We start from the raw sequence: 24184 nt of genomic DNA, 5'->3' as shown, positions 1-24184 counted from the left end.
TTTATCAATTTAACATATAAAAATAAACCAATTCACTTTATATGTTAACTGGAAAATATTATTTGAAGACAGTAAAGAAGTGTTCAATTGTAAGCGACTAAGATGAGTTATATAGAAAAGGGTTTATATGCAGTCAAAACCTACCAATTTCAGTAGTTGCTAGTGATTCTTCTTTTTCTTAGAAAATAAAGTTTTATGTCAAGTTCTATTTTGCCCAAAATGTTTAATATAAAGTCTCCCCTTAAGAATATAGTGTGGCATATAGAAGTGCACAAAACTAGTTAAAAAAGACTGGATGTTCATTCTCTGTTTCAACAAATAAATGTCCTTCACAGTAAACTAGTTATTAAGATTTGGGTTCATGATGCTGGTGAATTAGTCAGAGTCCTCATGTAATGAGCAAGTCTCATTTTCTTCAGTTTTATGTCCTTTATGTTTACGCTAGGATAACTGGACCTTTATACATCTTCTTATTTGAATTTCCAGACTCTTGTTTTGTGCATGTCTGAAGTGCCTGTATGTACGAGATTGATGATGATGATGGTCTACTGCTGTTACTAATTTGTTTCCCATTTCCGATTGGCTTTTACTTTTTACAGCTTTGAGCAGTAATTCAGTCCCCTACGCCTCCCTGATTGGCTCTGTGTCCTCCCTCTCTAGCCAAACTACCACTCAGTCCTTATATGATAATAACTCTCTCCCACGATTCGCTCGAAAAGGTCTAAACATCTTTGTCTCTATTTTTTTCTCTGTTCAAGCACTGTTTTAGATGTACATCAGTCCACCTCCATTTCTGGATAAATCTAGAGTTTTCTTGTGCCTTTTCACTCACATACTTTCCATGGGGGTGCTTGATCTGGATCAATCAGCTTAATTATTAGATGACTGTCACCCACACTCTTATTCTGAGAATAACCAAGTTCTGCTAAATGGAATTCCTAAGAATATGGGAGACACCTAGAACTGAGTCAAATAAATTAGAATTTATAGTCTAATTTGTTATTGTTATTTAAAATTTCTAAGAAATATCCCCATTTTATCTGGATATTCTGCTTTGTTTAGTTGGCTGGCACCTTGCCTTTATGTCTACTTTAAATAATGTCTCCATCACCATCACAGATGTGCTATGAAGGTAATACATAAATATATACTTATAGGGCCAAGTGAATTAGGGGCCAATACTTCTGGACATTATTTTTGTACTCTTCTATATTAAATGATGACTGAAATATCCAAAAAAAAAAAAAAATAGAAGAAGAAGAAGAAGAAAAAGAAAAAGAAAACAAGAAATAAAAGGAAAAAACATGCTATAGTGCGACTATGTTGTAACCACATGGTCATTTTTGACTACATTATATAGGAAATACAAGTCAACTGTCTTAGGCATGCTCTTGAAATTCACGGTGACAAAGCAAACTGCATTGTGCAACATGGCTTCCAGCTTGAGCCCCCTTAAGTCATCACTGTTTTCCTTTTGTAGTTCAAGAGATCCTGGGGTTCACTAGCTTAATTTTTCTAGCCAGCTGTGATTTCTTCCCACAAGAAATTAAAAACACATTTTCATCGTAAGTGTGACACATTAAGCATGAAGAGATGAATGTAAGCATCTTGGAGAAGGGTCTTCAAGACTATTAAAAGACTGAGAAACAAACGTTAACAAAATTTGGTCTGACAGATCTTCAGCTGGCAGATTGTGCTAGTTGGCCCCACATCTTTTTCTGTCGTCCTTTTTCCTTGCTCCCCTGGTATTTCCTTTCTCACTCATCTCTATCTCTGATTCCCAGTTTTTATTCTTCCTCTTTTTCACTCAATATCTTCATCAGTAGACAAAGATGTTTACACCTGAAGTAGATTGTAGGTACTCCTGGGGGTTGATAAATGGGGTTTTAGAATAAGCTTACTTTAATGTACTAGGGCAGCCAGATATATGTGTCCAGCCAAACTGTACAACCCCTGCCTCTACAATCTGCTACTAGTGAAAACATTTTTGAAGCTCTAATTGTCTGATGTCCGATCTTGTCTTCAGTGACTGTTGTCTATAAGCGATGGTGCATGTAACTGTAGTCATCCGTAGTTGCATGTGAGTGTCAGTCACCTCAAAATTTCATAAAATTAGTAAAATACTTCTAATTTAGTCAGAGTACGTAGTCAGTCTTCTAGACTTTGATACATTATTATTAATCCTCAATCTTTCCATTTCATTTTTTAAATTTATTTTGTAAGTTAGTTTTCTGTTGGTTTGGAGGTTTCTTTGTTTTTTACCATTTCCTTTGCAGGTTCAGGTGTCTGCGGTTACCTTGGTAACCTTCATTCTCCAAGTTCGTTTTTCTTGATTATGCATAAGTCACTTTGTTTTCTGTCAAAATACTATTCTTTCCCCTTTAGGGCTCTTTCAGTGTCTGTTTCTCAGCTCACCTTTCCTCATCTAATTCAGCGCAGTTTCCATTTCATACAGTGCAGGAGAAGGAGTTTGAAATGACATTAAGAGTCATTACTCAAAGCAGAGGTCGACCTCAGGTCTAACTGTCTCATTGTTCCATGCCTAGCTAACCTCATTGACTCATACCACAGTAACTCTCTCCTTTACACTAGGAATGTTAGCTTTGGGAATATGCTTGGTGACTTTTTTTAATTTGGCTTCAGAGCTCATCTATCCAGAGCATGTCCTGCTTTGAGTAACCAAACTATTTGCCTGCTTCTCTCACATGTAACATCTTTACTACTTACACATTTCTAGCCATTCTAACTTCCGCATTTTCTAAATTCTAGAGTCGTGGCATCACTGTAGTTTATTTTAAATGCTGTTCTTCTTTCTTGTTCGACAGGTATGGCAAGTCATCCCCCAATACCTATCTTGGAACTGGCAGATCATATCGAAAGATTGAAAGCAAATGACAATTTGAAGTTCTCACAGGAGTATGAGGTAATTTTCCTCTGTTTCTCATTCTTAAAATAATTAACGACGCCTTCTTTCTGTTTCTCTAGCAACATCTTTAATAAGTATCAAACCTGGTGGTGTTGGTTTTATATAATGTTAAAACTATGACAAAAAAAGTTCTCTATCTAAAAGGACTACCTTGGTGAGGTGGCTACTTTGCATTTTAGTAAGGATATTTGTCAGGCAGATTCCACACGCGTGTGCTTGGAGGTAGTGTGTCAATGATATAGTGCTTAGTCTTTTTTATATATACAAGCATCCATTTACTCTGCAGTTAAAGCTCCTTAGATTAGTTTAAAATTCTCCTGTGTAATGTTATGTGTTGACAAAACACGTACAGTATGAGCTCCAAAGGAGGAGTTACAGTCCACTGTGTCAGTTCTGTGTGGAATAAAGAGTTTGCAATTGCTTGATATCATTCCTAACATAACAGTTTCAATACATTATTTTTTCCCTCCTGTCAATAATATGACATTGATAATCTGTGAATAATGGTCTATAAGAGTGTGAAGGAATTTAAATGGAACAGAGGAGTCATTTAAGAGCCACCTTGTCAATAATCTATGGAATACAGCTCCCCAGGCATGCATTGACACTGCAGGAGCTGCAGTGCAGGAGAGTTACTGCCTCTCCTGTCAATAATTTTGTGGCTGAAGGGACTTGGATAGCCGTCCATTTAACACAATAAACTATAAGTGTTTCTTCAAAGTCAGTATGTCAGTCTTGTCAAAAATCTATGGATAAAGTGCACACTGAACCATCCTACAAAGAACGTTCCTTCAGAGCAGTTGTGGAATGTCATATTAGTGATCCATGGGTGAACAAATCCTGGAAAGATCACTGACATGGGAGTCTATTGTATCACTAACCCTTTGCTTAAAACTCCCAAGAATTTGTCATCACGTTGGAGCAAAGTGGAGAGACGGAAAACATCCCTCTTACACCTAGGACTTAGCTGGTGCTGTAAGAAATAGTAATCACGCTTATCCAACTCAGATATCTGAAAACCAATGTTACTCTTATTCTTTCAGGGCCTGCACATTCATTGCATTCAAAGGTTCATATAAACATTGGTAGTACAGTAAAAAGCACTGAAGAAGACTTTCATTAACATGTCACTGCAGGGTACGGAGATCATATAATTGCCCAGTATATTTAGAGAGAATTGAAAGTAAATGTGTAAACAGTATCTTGCAGAATGCTTGCTATTACAGTAAAGAACTACGATTACTTATTATTTAATTGTGCACTATTGAGAAGGACCTTAAGATGGCCCTGAAAAATAATCTCATTAGATGTCAAAAGGAAAATGTAGTCTCTACAGCTCACAGAAATAAAATTTTTTGAAGGGCATTCTGGATCGCTGTTTATTGTCACAATCACAAAATTGCAGGAGCATCTTTTCAAATTTCTGTGTGAAAATGTTGTGTTTTTAAGGATGAACATTATAACATATAAAGAATTAGACAGATATTTCATGTCATTCAGGATTCTGAACTTGGCAGTTGCTGTCCTCCTTAGTCACAGACACCTGCTGAAACCTGGCAGCGGTGTCTTGCAGAGTCAGTTCTGAGGGGGGGTGTCTGACAGTCATCTTCATTATGCAGGCCACATTAGTACAAAGTTTGACATTGTCTGCCTTGAAATCAGTGAAACGCATGCTATATTTGTGTAGTTCAGTGCACAAATGTTTATGGCATTTCTCTGGAATCTGTGGATAAGGTTATGAATTTACCTCTGAATGACAAGTACTAAAACCTGTTTTAAGGAAGAAGAGAAAAAAACAATCCTGCCCAGAGGCTGAGTAGTCACAGAGCCTTTTGATGGTGTTCTGCGTACAAATCAACTGCACCTCCTTATCTGACTCTCGGTGTTTGTCGGATACCGTAGTGGAAACAGTGACACGATCCTGTGTGCTGCCAGCAGCATATAGATGGGAGATTAATACTTGAACTTGAAGACAGTTCTTTAGAATGAAGACACATCATTTCAGCTCAGCATAGTGCAGGGAAATTTGTGTAACATACCATGTTCTCCACAAAAAAGCCAACATTTGATACAAATTTGACAATAATTTCCTATTGTATTACAGGGAAATTCCTCTGAATAGCTGCGTAGGAAATTCCATTTACTAAGTTAAAAATGTCATGACAAGTCATATAATGTAGTATAATTTCCATAAAAATAAACAATTCATGCTCAGTACATCTTGAGCATGTTGCAGAGATGACATGGTTCCTCTTATGCTGTAATGTAACTTAAAAGCATTGGTGTTTAGTATCTCTTTGCAGTTTAAGTCTTTAAAACAATCTAGAGAATGTAATCTTAAGCATTTGTAGCTGGTGTTGTGGGAATATGTTAAACTCGTACTTAGCATCTGTCCCTTCAGATCTTTTTACCAGTCATTGTAAATAGCCCAGCTTTCACATCATAGTTTAAATAAAAGCAGACAAAAAAAACACTGCCTGCAGCAGAGAGGTCACACAGTCAAGTTTAAAACGGGCAACTGTAGGTCGAGATTACACTTCACATTACTTTGTTCAAGGGGGTTTGACATTGTTCTTTGAAATCCCACCTCTAGATATCCCACTTTGTTTCCAACTAGTCCCAGGTTTGTCCTTATTGAAACAGTGTGCTAAGTGCTGCTTTTTAATTCAATGGTAAAGTGTAGGCAGTGGACTTAGGCAGCCGTTTGATCACTGTAAGTCACCCCCCTGCCTTGGCTGCGCGATCCTGTTGTCTTTTTTGTGCCAATGCTGGCACTAGCGCATGTGCAGCTGTTCAAGGATTATCTCAGGAAATAGATTCAGCTGAAAACTAATTGTTTTATTTTTCTTTGCTGTTTTCAGTTGGATCAGTTCCCTGAACTAGCTCACCACATGGCTGCATGAGCTGTAGTGCCAGCACAAGGGAGCTGGTGGGAACATTTGCGGTTGGGGATTGGGACCTCCTCTTTCAGTTGCAATCCTCACTGGTGTCCCTTAAAGCAAACGTCCAGTTCCCAGACAGAATTGGGTACAGATGGTAATAATTCAGTTATTGTCACAGCAGATTATATTTGAACTGGTGACATAGGAGTAAAAGAGCTATTTTTCATCTTCAAAAGATAAAGGCCAAAGTAGGGCATGCTTAGCAGGAAACCATTGACTCTTACTGAGAGTATTAAAGCCCTCCAGTTAATTCACATTTGAGGAAACAAGTATTGTTGGTCAGTGGAAATTTTTTTTCATAATTCCTTCTACTTCTCAGCACTCCATTATTTTATTTTATGTTTGTGCAACACCTTAAATTACATAGATGAATTTATTCTAAGCCTTGTAAAATACACAGTTAATGTAAAACTGTTATGGCAGCTTTGTGATGCAGTTAAATAAAATAGAATTGTATATAGCTTCCCAATGAACGCTTACTTCCCCTCCAGTTTGTAAAACTTCTTTCAGGAGCTTAACTCCAGTTGGAGAGGATATTTGAAGGTTTTTTTATCACACCCTACTCTCATTGCCCTTTACAAGAATTACTTGGTCCACAACCTGAACAAGTCTTTTCATATTACATGCGCCCTTTCTAAACTGTCAGAGGCATTTCATATATTCAGAGATATCTGAATATTTGTTCCTATTCTATCCTCTTCCTTTTGCTCAGAATTTCAGGATGGGAGGCACTGCATCCAGGTACGTTTTTCTCCACATCTTCTCTCCTTTAGGAGGAATACTACCTCCTGACCTGTTTTTCCTTCAGGCAGACAGAAACCTCCCTATATCTCCGCTCTTCTTCTTCACTACTCCCAAAAGAGAGGAGAAAGTTCTCTCCCAGAAGGCACTTGTCTATGTTCTGTCTCCTCTGCTGATTTACCCTCTGGCCTCGTTTTCTAATGAAACTACCTAGCTTCCTTACGCTCTCCTTGGGAAGGGAAAGGTGAATTGCTATGGAGACCTAAACCATGAGAGGAGACAGGTTTACCTTCTTCAGACAACCCCAAACTCAACCAACATCCTACTCTTCTCCATTCATGTGGCACAAAGGTGCCTAAGAGCTTTTATTTAAGCTGAGAATATGTAGAGTTTCTTCTTATGCTGCATGAGACCTAGATGAGAGAATCTGAAATAACAGAAATAATAGGTTCAAATGTCTTCCTTCTGCCCTGTGGTGCTGAAAGAAATGCCCAGGAAAAGGGGGAAAGTTAGGGAAGTAGATATTGCTAAAAGTATATAGCAATATGTGTAGTATAAACTGCATATTCTCAGAAAAATAAAGTCGAACTCCTTCATTGCTTTGACAAAGTAAAAGGATGGTATTCTTTAGTGTAGAGAGATCAGCTTCCAGCTACGTGAAGTTTTGTAAGCTTTGATGTCACTGATTTGAGGAGTCCTGTTTCTGGAAGTCCTCAGAAGCTGTTTTGTAGTATCTTCTTCAAGGCTCCTCCTATCCGATCTCTCAGAGGGGACTAGGAGGAGAGCACCGAAGACTTCAATCAATACACTTCTCAAATATCTTTACCCTAAATATCTGATTTCCATGGGAGAACAGAGGCCAAGCTATGAAGATTGTAACTACTGCAAAGGTTAAATAATCTTCTCATTTACCTATCAGATGGAAAGTTTTCATAGTTCTAGTACTGGAGTTTTATTATTATTTCCTGTAAAGGGAAGGAGTATGCGCTATGTCGTCTTCTCTATAATATTCCTTTCTACTTCAAAATAAACTTTCTATAATCCTTCATTAATTAGTGTTAGCATTTAATCCCCTAGCCTTAGTAAAATGTTAGTTTTCCTTGTTACAGTGACATATCATTTATGTCACATATTTCTTTTGTATTCCCTAATTTAAAGACAAGATTCTTGACCCCAGCTGATTATTATAAAGCTTTTGCTGGCTTTGGCAGCTTCAGTCGGAATGTTATGCAATGCAAGGCTCCATATGGACTTGACAGCTGCTAAGCAGAATACCATATTCATAAGAAACTGACCTTTACATCATATCTCCTTCTTAACTCAAGCTTTACAATTTAACAATAAAAAATGGTCAGGGAGATAGACTGAATCAGAAGATTAATATGCTGCCTACTTTATGCAATATGCTAAATGTATTACTAAAGTCATTTCCTACTACCACATAGAACAGAAAATCTATTCCTCCAAGGCAGTTTTCTTGGTCCTGCGTAAGACAGTTTATTATCTGGGATCTATTGTCTTTGCTTTATACTCCTAAGGAAGTAGATTCATATTCATACCTTTTGTATGTGGGAATCTGTCACTGTAATACATAAAAATTACAGTATTGACCTCTGTGTGTTATGGCATGATTTAGAGTATGTGTGTGTCTATGTACACGCCAGTTAACTAATGTAATAAGAAGCTGTACGTTATTTTAATGTCTTTTTTCTCATCAGGCTTCTTGCTGTAAATTACAGCCAGCTTTTTGTTTTAACATTGAGTCCTGGGAAAGATGAAGATGCATTTTGGCTCTCTGCCAGACTGCCATACTATTGTAGGGTTTACTGTAGCTTATCAGTATCAGTGGGTTAGATTTGAGATGAAAAAATAACTTATTAAATTTAGTACATTCATCTTCTTGCATCTTATGTGGCAACAAGATAAACACTGGACACTAGACTGCAATGAATTTTATATTGCAGAAGCATATATAAAACTGATTATGAATAGAAAACACTTTAAAAATCCATGAACAGCAGATAACCTGCAGAAAGAATCCATACCAAAGAAACTGCTGCACTTAACTGCCATCTGATTACAGTTAATAAAGGCTTGTATGCAAAATTCGGTTTCTTCTTAGCAAAAAATTGCTTTTTCTTCTGTATCTTTGCCACAGTTTCCTCTTCTCTAATCTTACAAACAGCATATATTGGTATTCTGTAGCCTTACTTTTGTGGGATGTGCTCCATTTATTGAGAAACAATTAGTGTAGTCACTGAACGATGAACAGTTGTTTGTCTTTTTATTAATAGCACATATGCTATCGCATTCACATAGGTTGTTTGGTGCTTAGTTCCACCTAGAGTAGCATCTGAGCCAGAAGGATAGTTAGGATTCAGAATTTTAAAGACATAATGCAGGACTCTGAAGTGGTAATAGTCAAGATTAATAACAGTTTACCTCCTTCCTTTGTGCTGTGAGTGCCTCCGTAGGCTAACAGCGTTTGTTTATGTATGTACGATTAAAGGAATATTTGCATGCAAGAAAGCTGGTGCTATCATATGGATAACATATGCTAGTTTTTGGACTGATACCTAATGCTATTTTGTTGAGGAATTCCACTGAAACTGTTTAAATAGTCAAATAACTGTGATAAATGTCACTTTTATTTTGCCCAACTGAAAATAGTGCCACATGTAGGAAGAAAGAGAGAAATAGTCCTCTTCTTATAGCATGACAATTCATTCAAGGATGGATTATGTAGGTGATTATAGGAAAATCTGAGAATTTTTTTCATTTTTTTTTCCTCTCTTTTTTTAAGATCCATTTGCAATATTTTTAGTGTATGTATGGAGGGAAATGGAGGGATCAATGAAGAATGCTTTTACAGTATATGCTTTAGTGATATTGCAGTTGTAATTATGAATTTTTCTAAAAATTTTGGTAGCACATCTTCCACTCATGTTGCACGGAGAAAGCGTCCTTTACTCCTTTCTGAGAACATAAATGTTGACAGTGCTCTAAAAATACACTGAAAATTGAAAGAAGCACCAGGATTCCATGTAAAACTATTTAAAATTTTAATGTTGAAGAGCTGTACTGTTTTCTGCACCATATAAAACAAAATCAAGAGAATTTTTAATCATAAAAATATTTGCACATAGCTAGGATTTTCATTCCTCAAGTATTTATTTGCTCCTGATACTTACTTCTCACCTGAAGTAGAATGTAATCCTCTGTTCTTAACATAAAATTATTTCCACTGCAACTGGTTATGATATCACGGACAAAGGATTATAATTGCATACAGGGAATAAGCAGATAATTTTTCAGACTAGTGGCAAAGAAATACCAAACCATATGATTGATTCTAAATGAGTTCTGGTTTCTAAAGCTTTATATATAATAAGAGACACTCCTTCAAAAAGGAATGTGTTTTCAAATAATGATTGTTTTCTTCATTAATTATACCTCTGTAATATGCCTATATACTTTATTTAACTCCACGGAGGTCAGGTTTTAAATGATCGCATTTGGTCATAGGAATATTAACATGATATTGTAGAGGAAATATCTTTGTTCTTGAGAGGAGTTTGGCAAAAGCTTTAGTTGTGTGTCTAGCTGCCCTTGAACAGTTGTTTCACTGTCCTTTAAGAGTCAACAGAAAACCATCCGTCCATGCATATTCAACTTTGTTCTTACTACCCAGGCTTTTTTAATCCAAATTCACGCTTGAATTCCAGGGAAGATTTACTCATGCAAAGAAATGCGGGCTTGTCTGCCATATCTCTTGAGAGTGGCAGCCTTTACAGTGTGATATGAAAAACTCTGCCTTAGTAGGAAAATGTAATTCCACTGGCAAGTTGCTGTGATGATGTATTAATGTGCACGCATTTAGCATTCATGTTTTGCTAATGCAGTATGTAAATCTCATTCTATTAGCAAGTTTCCTGCATAATACAATAGCATGTTATTATAGATTCATCAGCTATGATATGAAATTCTCATCACAATCACTGACATTGGTAAAAGAGGGTCAAATTGTTCATTTTTATGGGCAGTTGACTACTTTCTCTAGTTGTGCAGTCTATTTGCATTGACATCCTCTTAAACTTGAGTTTTTCATTCTTCTGACCTTAAGTTCGTCTGCGTCCCAGTGTGTTTTGATGATTTGATTTGGCTCTCAAATGCAACACCTATAGTGCTGGGAAATTTATGGTTCATGTTCACTTTCCCTTCTGTGTTTGTGAAACCTACACAACAGCTAGCCACCCCCATGACCCACAAAAATTCAAACCTCCTGGCTCTTAATTTGCTGGCACGGTGAGCCTTGGTAGAGCGTTGCTCCCCATGGTGTCCCAGCATATGCCAGCTTACACCAGCAAGTTTTTCACTCCTTACTTCTTATTCCTTCCCCAGTGCTACACCAGGATATACTGCTGGGGAACTACAGGCAATATTTGCCTCTATTCAAGTAGCCTAAAGGAATACCCTACAAAGTGCAGGTGTAGTGTTTATGGGGTTTTTTTGCTTGTCCACAATTATCCCCGGACACACATTCTAGTTATCCTGATACCTAGTCAAAAAAGTATTCTGTGGATGGTGCATCATATCAGTAAACATCGTGCAAGTCTCTTCCCAGTAACAGATCAGGCATTTTTGTAGCAGCCAACTGTTTAAAACACAATAACTGAAAGATTAGTCATAGCATGGGAGGGTAATAACAGTATTACAGATATCTTTATTTCTTTCACACAAAGCTCCACTACTACACAGTTATGCTATGAAGAAATCCAGTTCTTTGTTAATGACAGCTTTATTGAAGACAAGCTTTCAGAATGAATATATTAGAAATCCTATTAAAGTGCCATCCATTAAACCATTTAATCACTCATTAAAACTGTTAGTACAGACTTGTTTTTCATGAGTTATTGGTCTTTCACACTTCTGAAATGTGTCTGCCAATAGCACTCTACCCTTTGTTCCAGTGAGGCTATTAAGTTCAAGGGAATATAAATTAACTTCCTTTTGCCAAAACAGTGCTTTGTGGGAGGACGGTAAGGCCACAAAGAGGTGGGCATTGGTGAGAAAAAGAGTAAAGATTAGAGTTCAGGTCCATTTGCCAGGTTTTGATGTGACTTGTGTTAACTGTATCCAGATACAGGGCTAAAAATTAACCACTGAATTATACCATCTTGCCATACATCATGAAGAAGTGCACAGGGAATATAGTGTGCTGCTATGAAGAACATATCTTCAACTATCTCTAGCAAATGGCTGACAAAGAAAGCTGCTATTTGATTTTTTTTCTTCCTATTGAAAAGCAGCTTTAAATGACTTAACATTAAGGAGTGAGAAGGAGAAGAAAGAAATTGAACAGCTAAAATTAAGCTTTAAGCTTTAAGTATTGTTAATAATTTATAAATTCTCATTAACAGATAGGTATAATAAGAAGCTGAAGTCTTTTCTCATAATGGACAAGAATCTACTTAGATTATCATTTTCTATGTGCAAAGGTAGAGATAAAATCATACCTTAAACTTCTTATTTTCAAGGAGTTGTAATTTTGAATAGAGGAAAGATAAAGAGTTTATGGGGCATTTTTGTATTTGTGCATATCCTTTTTTTTTTGATAGGGTGGAGCAGGATGCCTGTATATCAGGCGCAAAACTAGTAATATGCTAATCAGCCAGTTTATTCCATTAGTTTCTAGTTTTCTTGTTGAGTGTGAAGAAAAAGTGTATGTGACATCTTTATATATTGTGAAGTCATTTCCAGAATATTTGGGCGCTGTAGGTAACAACATAAAAGATGTGGCAGAGTGTCTCCTTCAGTCAGGTAGCCAGAAGCAATACAGAGCACCATTCTGGGCAGTGGGACTGCTCCATAGGTAGCATATTTGAATGTATACCCCTCAAAAATTCTGACTAGGTAATCACAGCTAATGCAGACATGCCTTATTCTAGTCAAATAGTTAAGAGTCAAATAACTGATTTTACTTTAAAATGTATTTAGAGTATAATGCACTAAAATGTCAAAAGTTTTTTCTGTTTATTTTGAATTTACACTGATTATGTTTTGCATTGTTACTAGAAATCCAAGTTAAACTCATATCAATTACTTCTTAAAATATTGATAATCTTGGCACGCAGACATCCTGCACAAGTTATTGTATTCACCTCTATTAACTCAAAAAGGAGAAGAAGGGAGATAGTTGCTAGGAAGATTGATTATGTAAATTTGATTGCTCTGAAAGTCATATTGAGTAGCTAAATTGCTGGTCAGCTGACAGAGGCATATTGCGTCTGTTAAATTTATAATATGTCTATATGATTTTCCCCTTCCCCAGGCTCAAATGAAAGGTGGTCCAAAATATTTCACTTCACCTTACTTCAACTTACCAATAGAGACTAAAAAAAAAAAAAAAACACACATTTTTAAGTGGATGCTTACTTGCAACAAAATTCTATTGGCCATGTTTCACAGAGGATGAGAAAATGTTATTGTGATGAAACAGAGCTGTAAGAAAACTGAATACAAATGTTATAAAGTAATTTATATTACAGCTTGCTTTATTTATAAATATGAATTTCTGTATATAGCCAGAAAAGATAATGGTTGGGTGAAAGGCAGACCAAGCCCTAATAAGGGAAGGGTTAGGATGTCCATGTTTGTGCTCAAACACAGCGCAGAAGTAATGTCTACTTTGCAAGTGAGAGAATGCCGTTTGGATGATACTTTGTTGTTCCTGTATTTAAAACCAAATTACAATAAGGCCAAAAAAAAAGCCATTATCTGTTTTGCAAAACTCTTTAACATATCCAAATACTGTCCCACAATTTGCTAGGGCTGTGAACCCAAATTTTATTGGACGAATTTTTTTTTTTTGAAAACTTACTTTGGCCCAGAAGTTATACGCAATCAGAACAAATTAGATTAAACCATTCTGAGCTAAAAATGGTTTAAGAATGCTTTTTAAACAGTTATAAACATTCACTGCAGTGCTACCCAAGGGAATCATACCCAAACTATGAGGTAATTCTGTGTGGCCTTCTGTATGCTCCCAAGCTGGTTGTGTCTTCCTCATTCCTCTAGAAAAATCGCATTGCATTTCTTCCTGATGTGTGAGCTGCCACACACTGCCTCAGTCATTGCTTGTGAAAACATCATGCAAAGGGGGAGCCAGAACCAGGACAATCACACTGCATCCGCCGAGAGGACCACAGTCAAGTCACACAGGGGAACTCACCCAGGGCCAGCTTCAGAGAACTGTAATGAAAAGTAGCAAAATTCAGGATAATTAGCCAGAACGCTGTTATAAAATACAATTGGGTTTAGGATATTAGTGAATATGATAAGATAATGGACCTTGGTTTCCTAAACTGAAATACTGACGTATTCTACATCCTCTCTATCTGGCAGCCAGGCAAAATGGATTTTTTTAGAATAATCTCAAGAAAGAAGCAGAGTCTGGATGGTAATAAAATAAATTATATGCGATCTATAAAGATACAAAAAACAAAGCAATTTTTTGACTAGCCAAATAATAATTATTAGTCTAACGGTTAAATCCAAATAGATCCCATTAATTACTTTAGCACATGTCCACTGTCTGAAAATACCTATTGTAATAGCTTGCAGGTCATGTTTTGCATTTGTACTATGTCATTAAAATAAAATGCACTTGTACCTGTTGTAACCAACCCTGGGAGGGTCATGTAAGTGATGTCTTAGTGCTGTACTGCCAGTATGGAGCTTCTTACGTGTGCTTTAGAGGTAGCCTGCTATTGAAAAGTGAACACAGTGCCGGTGAACAGCCTGGTTTAGCTCTGCTGGTTGATTCTTTGGGCTTTTACAATTTAGAGCAGCCTGGCATGGGGAACCACTCATGTACCAAATTATTACCAGGATTAAGCAAAGGACGTGACCTTCAAACCGTCTTTGCACGTACACGCCTGCGGATCAAACACTTTAAGGTCTCTAATGTTACACAGAGGGAAAGTAAAACAATATGTGATTCATCATGACTTCTCAATATGAGCTGACCTTTCGCATAGCAGGTACCATAGCAGGCACAAACAGGTACCATCTGTCATTTATTCGGTACTTGCCCAGCTGTACGTATAACTCAGCCACAGAGATAAGAGGGAATAGGTAGAGCCTGGACTTCTCTGGCTGGTGAAGCATGCAGAAGTTTAGGAAGAGCTTCATTATGTTATTGCCGTCCTGGAACATGCAGGAGGTAGGAAACAAACAGTAATTCTAGGACTATGAAGTTATATGTATAAGAGGTCATATATGCCTAAATTGCTGACATATATGTTTACAACTGAATGCATGAGTTAAGGAAATAAAAACAGACAGTGTCTTTATAGCGTATCTCTATGTTCTTCAGTCTGTTCCATCAGCAACATTGGTATCATTTGTTGCTCTGGTGCTAAAAATGAAAAAATTAAAAAGAAACAACAAAATTTTCCTTCCAGAAAAGTTCTTTAGGAACATTTGGAGTTTATTTAGTGAACAGGACACTGAATTGTTTAAAAACATACACATTTATTAACAGAGCAAGACAAAATTAGTTTTCCTCCCTCATCACAGTGATTTTAAGATTTCCAACATGTTTTTTTTTTTCATTCTTCTCTGTTATGCTAGAGTCACTCACTTACAGAATTGTTTCTTGGAAAAAAAATAAGATAAAAAGAGAGATGAATACCCTTGCCCTTCTACCCTGAGGAGAGAACTGTTACCTTAGGTTTGGAAAACGTGGTTTAGTTTCCTAACTGGAACTTCAGATACATCAATACAAAATTCTTGTTATAATATAGTGCATTATGAAGAATCCTGAATTTATAATTTTCTTTCAAAAGCAAAATACTTCCAGACTAAAACTTTAGAACCATATAGTGTGTAATCATTATGAATATGATAAGTATGTAGTACTTAACTAATATTTTTTCTCCCTTTTTCTTCTCTTTATCTTTTTGAAGTCTATTGATCCTGGTCAGCAGTTCACATGGGAACACTCTAACCTGGAAGTAAACAAACCAAAGAATAGATATGCGAATGTAATTGCATATGACCATTCTCGTGTTCTGCTCTCAGCAATAGAAGGTAAGGAGACCCTGAAAATTAAACTAATTAAATCCTAAAATCCAATTTAATTTTACCTCCTGCTATCTATGGATTGCAATATGAAGAAGTGTCAATTGAATTACTTCCTGTAACAGCAATCCTTTTTTTGGTGTTCATTCTCCTTAGTTAATTAAGAAAAAGAACTAAGATTGAAACAGGGTCACATATAGCACTCAATACATCGGCTCTCTCTGCTTATGCCAAAGTGTTATCTAATGTAAGTTATCATTCCTGTTTACATCTGTTAGTTCTACAGAGCCAATATATCACTAAGTCTGTGTGAATTAGGGTTTTTGTCCAGATCTGACATTATCAACTTAGCTGATTACTGAGTTTCCATTGCCAAATCCTTACTCTAGAAAAGATCAGCTCAACTTTATCTTCTCAGAGGTATTTTAAGAGGGATTCAGACTTCCTTTTTAAAGATTTTTGACTTAACAAAATGAATATGTGTCAAATGGAAGTGTTCAAACAAATGCACACATGTGGACATTGTTGAAACTTCAGTGATTCACTGCTAAAAGGTTGGCAGGGTCATACAATGACAGCTCTTTGTTACATCTTTCTTTCACATAAAGCTTTAAAAAAACTTGATCACTTGATCACAGAGTTTTGACTTAAACAAACTGTCTGAAGTGATCAGGCCTGGAGACTGTGTATGTTTTACCAAGTGCTAAAGCAACAGGAAGTACTGCTTATCACTCAGACGATTTTTTTACTGGCCAACCATTACCGTGCCTTACCATTAAGCTGCTTCCTGGGATGAAGCCAGATTTTCAGTTTATTCTGTACGGTTGACAACAAGCTGTAGTGATGGCCAGACTATAACTGATTGTATGTTTAAGTGAAGCCATTTATATGAAAGTAAAACCTACCTTTAGTAACTTTGACAGAACTTGTGTATGATATATAAGATCTAGGGACAGCTTTAAAATTACAAATAACTTTATGTTCAAGGTCTTAATTATTGCAGTCCAAACATGCTACATGTTAAATCTCACCGTGTTTTAATTTAGTTATAAAGAATTTCCTTATATTTGGCTACTCCAACCTGATTAGATACAGGAAGGATCATATTTATAGGCATAATAACTTTTAATAATAAATATTCAGTGAGGAAAAAAGCAATCCCACTGGTCAAACTTTAGATCTTAGCCTTATTTTTTGTATATTATGGGCTTTGATAAAACAGACAGGCTTTTTCAAAGATATTAGAAAATTTAAATGATTACCTTGAAGAATTTGAATATAATAATCTGCTTATGTTTATTCTACCTCTGAAGCTCATATAATTGTACTGACTACATTTTCTATAGTGTTAGTTACATTTTTCACATTACCTTGTAGAAGAATCTAGACATATAGAACCTATTTCCTTATAAAACTATCTATCTGCCCAGCAAAGGGGAGTGTATTTTAAATAGCATTATATTTGATGCAATTCAAGAAAAATATCCTTTCTGCGTCAGTGGTATGCACAAGAGAACCTGGTGAACCATCAAGAAAAGTCAGGAGCAGTGATTGTACAACAGTGCCATTCTGAATCGTATGTAAAGTTCTTCGCAGTAAAATGTTTAACTCAAAAATTACTATCAGGTATCAAAAATAACTGTCAAGTACCAAGAAGTCTCAAGATTTGGCAGGATTTTATTTTGAAAAAGATTTGTGTAACTGGGAAAAGAAAGGAGAAGAAAAAAATCTAATTGTGAATAAATCTGTTTGTTAATTTATAACAAGCCAAACATCTCGGCTTGGAAAATTCTGCCAGGTTCCCCTACATGCAAATGATCCATGAAATTTGACTTCCTAAAATAAAAATGAACATATTCTGAGAATGGGAAGAAAATTTAAGAGGGAAAACAGAAAACATTGTTCAAAGTAATTAAAGGTGTTAAATTAGACAGTACATTAGACTAGCTCTTTAAAATAACAAACAGTAAGAACGTGAAAAAATTATAAATCCTCCTTGTAGGAAGGGACTGAGTTTTCTGAGGAGCAGAGAACACATACAGTTAGTCTCTAAACTTTGATTCCCTTTTTTTAAGTGAGAAATACCTTGAGGCTAAAATTTGTAACTCTATTCAATGTTAGAGATCCTAAATGAAGAAAAATGTGATTGTAGTCCTTTGAAATATCAATATTAGGCAAAAAAACACAAATGGCATTTTGACCCATCTGGTGATTTCCTAATTTTAAGTATTTTCTCAGTCGTTAGTTTATGGTAACCAAAGCAACGTAAATCAAGTATTAAATGCTGGTTTAAGCTATAATAATTTGACTTGAAAACAGTAATAAATTTAAGTATTCTCCTTTTTTTTATTGCTCCTGCTGAGATTTTACATGGCCATGTTTCTGAAACTGCATGTCTATAACATCCTAAATTTAATATTCTGGTTTTAGCATTTTGTAGTAATGTAGTAAGTGTTTCTCTTTCCAGCTTTGAATAAACATTCTCACAATGAAAATATGTAGTCTGCCTAGCATTTTAATCAGTTAACAGCTGCATTTGTCCTCAAGCTGCCAGAGGAATAAATACTTTAAATATTGCTTTAAAAAAAATCTCCTTTGTCTGTGCTACCGTATAAAGTTGGTCAGGGCCGAAATTTAGACTGCATTACATTTTGTTGCAACCATATAGAGAATTTATTTTTTGGACTTTACACATCGGCCTTACCTGATGCTCTTTGGAGGCCATAAAAAGAACAACATTATTATCATTGAGGTTTTAATGAAAGTTATATCCTTCCTAAGAGGAAGACCTCCATTCTACTGCTAAACAATCCATCCCTGAATAACAGCAACTATATTTGTAGCAAACACTAATCAGGTGCCTAAACGTTAATCTACCTTGATGGTCACTTTGCCACTTGCTGGTGTTGCGCAGATGAGGAATGTTGTAATTGCAGCTCTAGTGTATGATGCAAGGTCAGTGTAGTTCAATTTCCTATCTCTGACGGTAACCAATATGAGACTCTTCCTAGAAAGTTTTAAATCAGTTAGCACACTGTAACTATTAGAAGTTACTTCTTTCCACCAATAGATAATATCAAATTATTAAAATTGCACAGACCCTGAAACAGAAGGCTTTGTAACCCTTTCTGTACTTGTTCTACTACCTTTTATAAATCTTGTTACACATTGTTCAAACCTTTGTTTTTGAGTTTCTCTAAGTTCTTGGCCTCTGTAGTTACCTGTAGCAAGAAATTCCACAACTTAATTGCTGACTTTGTAAAAAATGTATTTTGTTTTTTTTAAATTCTCTCCATTTAGTTTTTTTTCATTAGATATCCCTTTGGAAGGAAAACTCAGATTAGCTGTGGTGATTTCAGTTTCACCTGAAGGAAAATATTACTCATAAGAATTATTTTCCTGCGTGCTATAGAAATACATCTCATCTCTGATGCTGTGCTGTCTTTGGCTGTGTCTGAGAGGGACTTTTGCAAGTTGCTCTGCAGCATAATGAGAGAACATAGTAAGATAATAAAGTCTATTGTGTGTTTCTAAGTGGATGTGAGGTCAGAATTTGCCTATTAAAAGAGAAATAGATAAAATTACAACAGCTAGATCTACAGATTTTAAAACTCAAAGGAATAAATACAATACTGGGAAAAACATCATTAAACATTCTGTATTTTAAAAAGACTTGCCAGTTCTTCCTGGTGACATCCAAGACTAAAAGTCTGCCATATGTGTCATGGATTTGCATAAGAGTAATGATGTAAAAAATTAAAGTATAAATAATATCTATCATATTTCAGCAGTAATTTGTGTGATGGGCAAGTGAGTCGCTTTAAAATGCAGCAAAAGCTAGAAGTCTCTAACTACAATATAAATCTTTAAAAAGAAAAGGCAAGAAGCTGCCAATATTCTTATTTATTTCTGAGCTGCCAGTTATTAGTAAATCAGCATCCGGTATGCAGGCCATGATCTTTAGATTTAAAAAGTATTTTGGTAAAAATAAATTCCTGAACTCGTACTGAACAGACATGAACTATACAGCTTATTTGGACTCTCTCGCATTGCAGGTGTATTAAATTCTGTTAACAAAATATAAATTGAAGGCTTAGAGTAATTTTATGCCACTTTCCCTCTGCAAGCCTAGAGCACCTCAAAAAGAGCAATGATTGCAGTGATGTGGTAACGAGTTTCAGATAGATCAAGCTTAATGATTTTGAGTAGACTTAATGGTAGCTATTTCAGCAGCAACGCCAAGACAAGTTTTAGGGTTATAATAATCCTGGATTATGGATCTGCTTACTATTAAAAATCTCCTCATTAAGATGAGTATATGAGTTATGGATGCTGTTATAGTTATAACTTAACAGCAAAAACAGTGTCCTCCTTGCTGTTCTGAGATCAGCGTGGCACAATTCTGCTTTTTTCCTGTGTACATACTCAGACTGTCCATCTGGAGGGCTTTGCCAAAATGTCCTGTTGTTTTGTTCTTGAGCAGAGAATGAAGTTTTGGCACTCCATGGCTTACTGTACACACTCAATATTGAAACTGTTTTCTGTGGGGATCATCTAACCTGGAAGCATTTCAGTTCATATTAGTATAGGCACTCTGTGACCCATTTAATGTAACGTTTGCACATATAAATGAATATTTGCATCCAGTGAAACATTCCTTTGAGAGACAGCTTCAGTGTTTCTCAGTCTTGAAGAGCTGGAGAATCATTTTATCAGTCAATCAAGTTTCAGACAGTTATAAAGTAATCACAGTATGAGGTCTTCCTGTTGGATTTCAATATTTGCTTTACACTATCTTGCAAAATACTGTTATCACAATGTATTGTCGTGGTGGCATCATGCTGTTCTCATCATGTGTCTCTGAGGGACTGCACTGAACAATTCTGTCCTTTCTTTTACTTTCATTAAGTCACCTACCTGAGGACTAGCCAACACTGAGAAAAAAAACCCAAAACCCCAAAAGAACAAAACTGCTCCCCACAAAATACCTTCCTTTTGTTTTTCTTTGCAGCGCTCCTCCTGTTTCTTGGCCTGTTTCTCTGCTACTCTTCTTTCACATTTTTCATCTTGCCTGAAGATCTCCTAAAGCCCCTAATTCCTAGTCCCCACCACCTGTTCCAGATTTTTTCTTCCTTTTTTTTTCCTTTCTGTTATTTGTGTTCTGTTCTCTTCACAATCCTTTTTTGTCCTGCCTAATTCTCCATCTTTCACCTGCCCCTTTGTGACAGACAGGTCCCTTTTTCCTTCTAAAACGTACTTTAATTCAGTATTTTGTTTCAAGGTATCTATCTCCCTTATCCTTTCCCTCTTTACCAGACTCCTCTGGTACTAACAGTCCATCCATAGCCCAACAGTCTATAATTTTACTTGACTTTTCTTTTTCCTCCTTATCTTACGTTACGTTAGGATGATATCTACTGCATTTTCCTCAGCCTTTGTACAAGTTGTTCACTATACCAGTGTTTGTTATTACAGATATCTTCGCTGACGTGTGTTTTTTCTTCTTTCAATACGTTCTTTTGTTACAGATTTGGGCATATACCATTTGAGTTTGGTAACCTCCTTACCTATGTAGATTTTATATTACAAGCCACTTTCTCACAGACATTTTTTGTTGTCATCCAGTAGCTGTCTTAGGTTCATTTGTGCTCTGACATAGTTAAAAATATCAATCAGTGATAGCATAGCTTCATCCAGCATTTTCAGTTCATCATTACATTTTCCCAAGTTGTTTACAAGCATGACAGAGTTTAATCCTATTACTTCACACTCTCTTTATAACTAACAGCACATTTCTTAGGGAAGCAGCACAGAAACAAAGGTTTATAGTTTAATTTGTTTTAAATAGAAAGGCTGCTTAGTACTTAGCCTTTGTAAAGGCTTGAAACAATTTCATGATTTGATTTCAGTCTGTGAATAAAACGTGAAGTCTAATTAAAGCTACTTAAGAAGATAACTGTCTTCAGGAAATCAAGTGGGTAATTCTGAGGTCTGCATTATTAGCTGTGTGGTGTGGATCCCTGTGCATGTTGCAGCAAGCTGTACTGTCATTTCAGTTCATGAGAACAGTCTCACTATAAATCAGTAGCTGTGGAGGGTTTTTTTTTAATTCTGTTGTTCTTAAATTGTGGCATTGGCTAATTTTGTTTCATTGCTCATTCACTCTTTCTCTCTCTCTGTAAAATCTGGGCTGCTTTGTTCTCTTGAGATATTTGAAAATGGGATGTCTTTTATGCTCAGCTACTCATCTAATACTGCCCCCATTGTGCTCAATTCCTGTCTGGCAGAATAAGGAGATTGCAGACTTTGGTCATTCATCATCATAGTTAAAAAGGCTACTAGAAAATAGTTAGAATTACAATCTGGAGGCTCAGTCTTTAGCTGAATTTTTATGCAGAAACTGCGTCTCTGCTATTGATGAAACTTTTAAAAAAGTGAAGTGATACCGAGTGGTTTCCTCTGAATTTACCCTTCAGTTATGCCATCCTAAATCTGGAGTAAACACCACTGTTGCCAATAGAGTCAGTCAAAATTCAGATCAATATTACCGAAGGCAGAATTTGGTTGCTTTGTCCCTTTCTTGACCCATGTTTTTACAGAACTGACCCCCCCCTTGACTATTATGCCCACACTTAAGTAATGATGGCAATTACTGCTGTGCTTGTGGGTATGATGCCTTCAAGCCGTGGCAGCTAACAAAGGTTTGCAGGATTTTCTGCCACACTGAAACCAGTTGTCATCTGATTGCTTTTGTGCTATTAGACTTGACAGAGAGTTGTTTGGCTTTCTCAGCTCAGAATGAGGTTATGGTCAGAAAAGTCATTCCAGAAAGTGACATTTTAATATTTAAATCTATTTGCTTTTAATAATTGTTTCACTTTGGTCAATGTAGATATTACAGATGTTCAGTATTTGCATATGTTATTTTTATACGGCACTCATTTCACTGGACCTGCTATGATAAAGCTCCCTCCCAGGAGGGATTTGAGTATGTATGTTGTGGAGGCATAGCTGATAAAGCAAATATTGGTGTTGCACAGTGCAAGATGGAAAATGAGAGTAGGAAAATGGTATATTGTAGAATATAAAAAGATTTTGGAAAGGAATGTGAAACAGAGGTCATGCATGAAAAGGGTGATGGAGAGATTCAGTGCAAAAAAAAAGAGGGATTGTACTGAAAGGGACTAGGAGAACGGATGGAGAACAAAGGCAATGCCTAGTGGATACTTGTGGAAGAGAGGTAATGGAGCTGAATGTTGTAAATCCCTGGGTTCCCTTGTTCTCAGCTTGGATATAGCCCAATAGAGTGCTGGCTTCTGGGGAACTCCTTTTTACAGACAGATCCTTGACCAAAATTTTCTTACTGTAAAAGGTGTTGAACAACACCTAGTTCTTCCTATAACTGCATTAGTTAAGTCTCTAGAAGTTGCTAAGGTGCTATGGCAAAAGGACTTTCCTGTCCATATCTTAACCAAATCTTTTTCATACTTCCTGAAGGCTAGTTACTTTGTAAAAGGAATTTTCTGGCTTAAGAATACACAAGATTTTTTTTTTTCTCTTGATTAAAGGAAAATGAAAAAATAGAGTGGAAATTTCCACTTTAACCTACCTTTGAAGAAATTTCCTTTGCTAATATTTGTAACCACTATTCTTAATTCTCTTTTACTTGCCTCTGTGATCAGGGAAGATGTAATCTGGGAATTAGGTTTTCTTCATTCTTTTTCAAATAATTATAAATAACATATTGTAGAAGTTATATATTTTAATATGATTAATTAATAAATTTAATACAAGTTAAAAAACATTTAAAATATTTACAATTTTAAACATCTTTTTTTTTTTTTTTTTAACATCAAGTACTGGTAGCATAGGCTGCTAAGATCTGTAAAGAACATTCTTTAGTGCACTGTTTGCAATGCTTCTCATGCTTAATTTTCATGCTGAGTTGTGCACTACCGGCTCCAGAGGACAGCTTTCCCAGAAGATCATTTAACCACTTTACAAAGCGTTGTTTTTCTTTTTCATTTTTTCCTCAGGCTTTTATTTATAACATATGCTTCAAAGTATGATACCAGACATCATAATGTAATTCTAATTTATGCAGAAAACATTTCTTACCAGCTTTCTCAGTTCCTTTGGTAATAATACCCAGTTGGTGCAGATTTCTCATGTTGACTTCATTTTTCTTTCTCATCTGTTTTTTGCAAAAATGTTTTATTATCTTGATAAGGGTAGAAAATATGGCATTGTGCCTAGCAGTTGTATTTTCTAAGTCATTAATTCCAATTTCCACAATGAGAAGTGCCATGAAAAAAGTTTCAAGTCTACGAGAGTGAGGCTTTGAACTCCAATTTCTGCCTTTTATGGGAAAAAATCATGCTTTTCAGCAACTCAGTGCAGGTTCTAAAGAAGTTTCTTCTCTCCCCCCCACCCCCCACCAGAAGAGACTTTCAATCAGTTCTAATCATAGCCAGCCAGCTTTCCTGTATCC

The 24184-nt window shown here is 36.0% G+C and overlaps 1 protein-coding gene across 39 annotated transcripts in view; it reads left to right on the top strand.

Moving 5' to 3' along the window:
• Positions 1-24184, top strand: part of PTPRD (protein tyrosine phosphatase receptor type D) — a 1218182-nt gene that overhangs the window by 1137137 nt on the left and 56861 nt on the right. For 29 of the 39 annotated variants that reach the window (XM_068927738.1, XM_068927756.1, XM_068927755.1 and 26 more), the window contains 3 exons: positions 600-719; positions 2826-2923; positions 15579-15702. In XM_068927738.1, the coding sequence (XP_068783839.1) occupies positions 600-719; positions 2826-2923; positions 15579-15702 (342 nt within the window). The remainder of the gene's footprint in view (positions 1-599; positions 720-2825; positions 2924-15578; positions 15703-24184) is intronic. The other 10 variants (XM_068927763.1, XM_068927762.1, XM_068927761.1 and 7 more) reach the window with 1 other exon arrangement.

The sequence above is a fragment of the Struthio camelus genome, chromosome Z (genome assembly GCF_040807025.1).
Source record: "Struthio camelus isolate bStrCam1 chromosome Z, bStrCam1.hap1, whole genome shotgun sequence".
In the NCBI taxonomy this organism is placed as follows: domain Eukaryota; kingdom Metazoa; phylum Chordata; class Aves; order Struthioniformes; family Struthionidae; genus Struthio; species Struthio camelus.
This window is presented reverse-complemented; position numbering and strand designations above follow the sequence as displayed.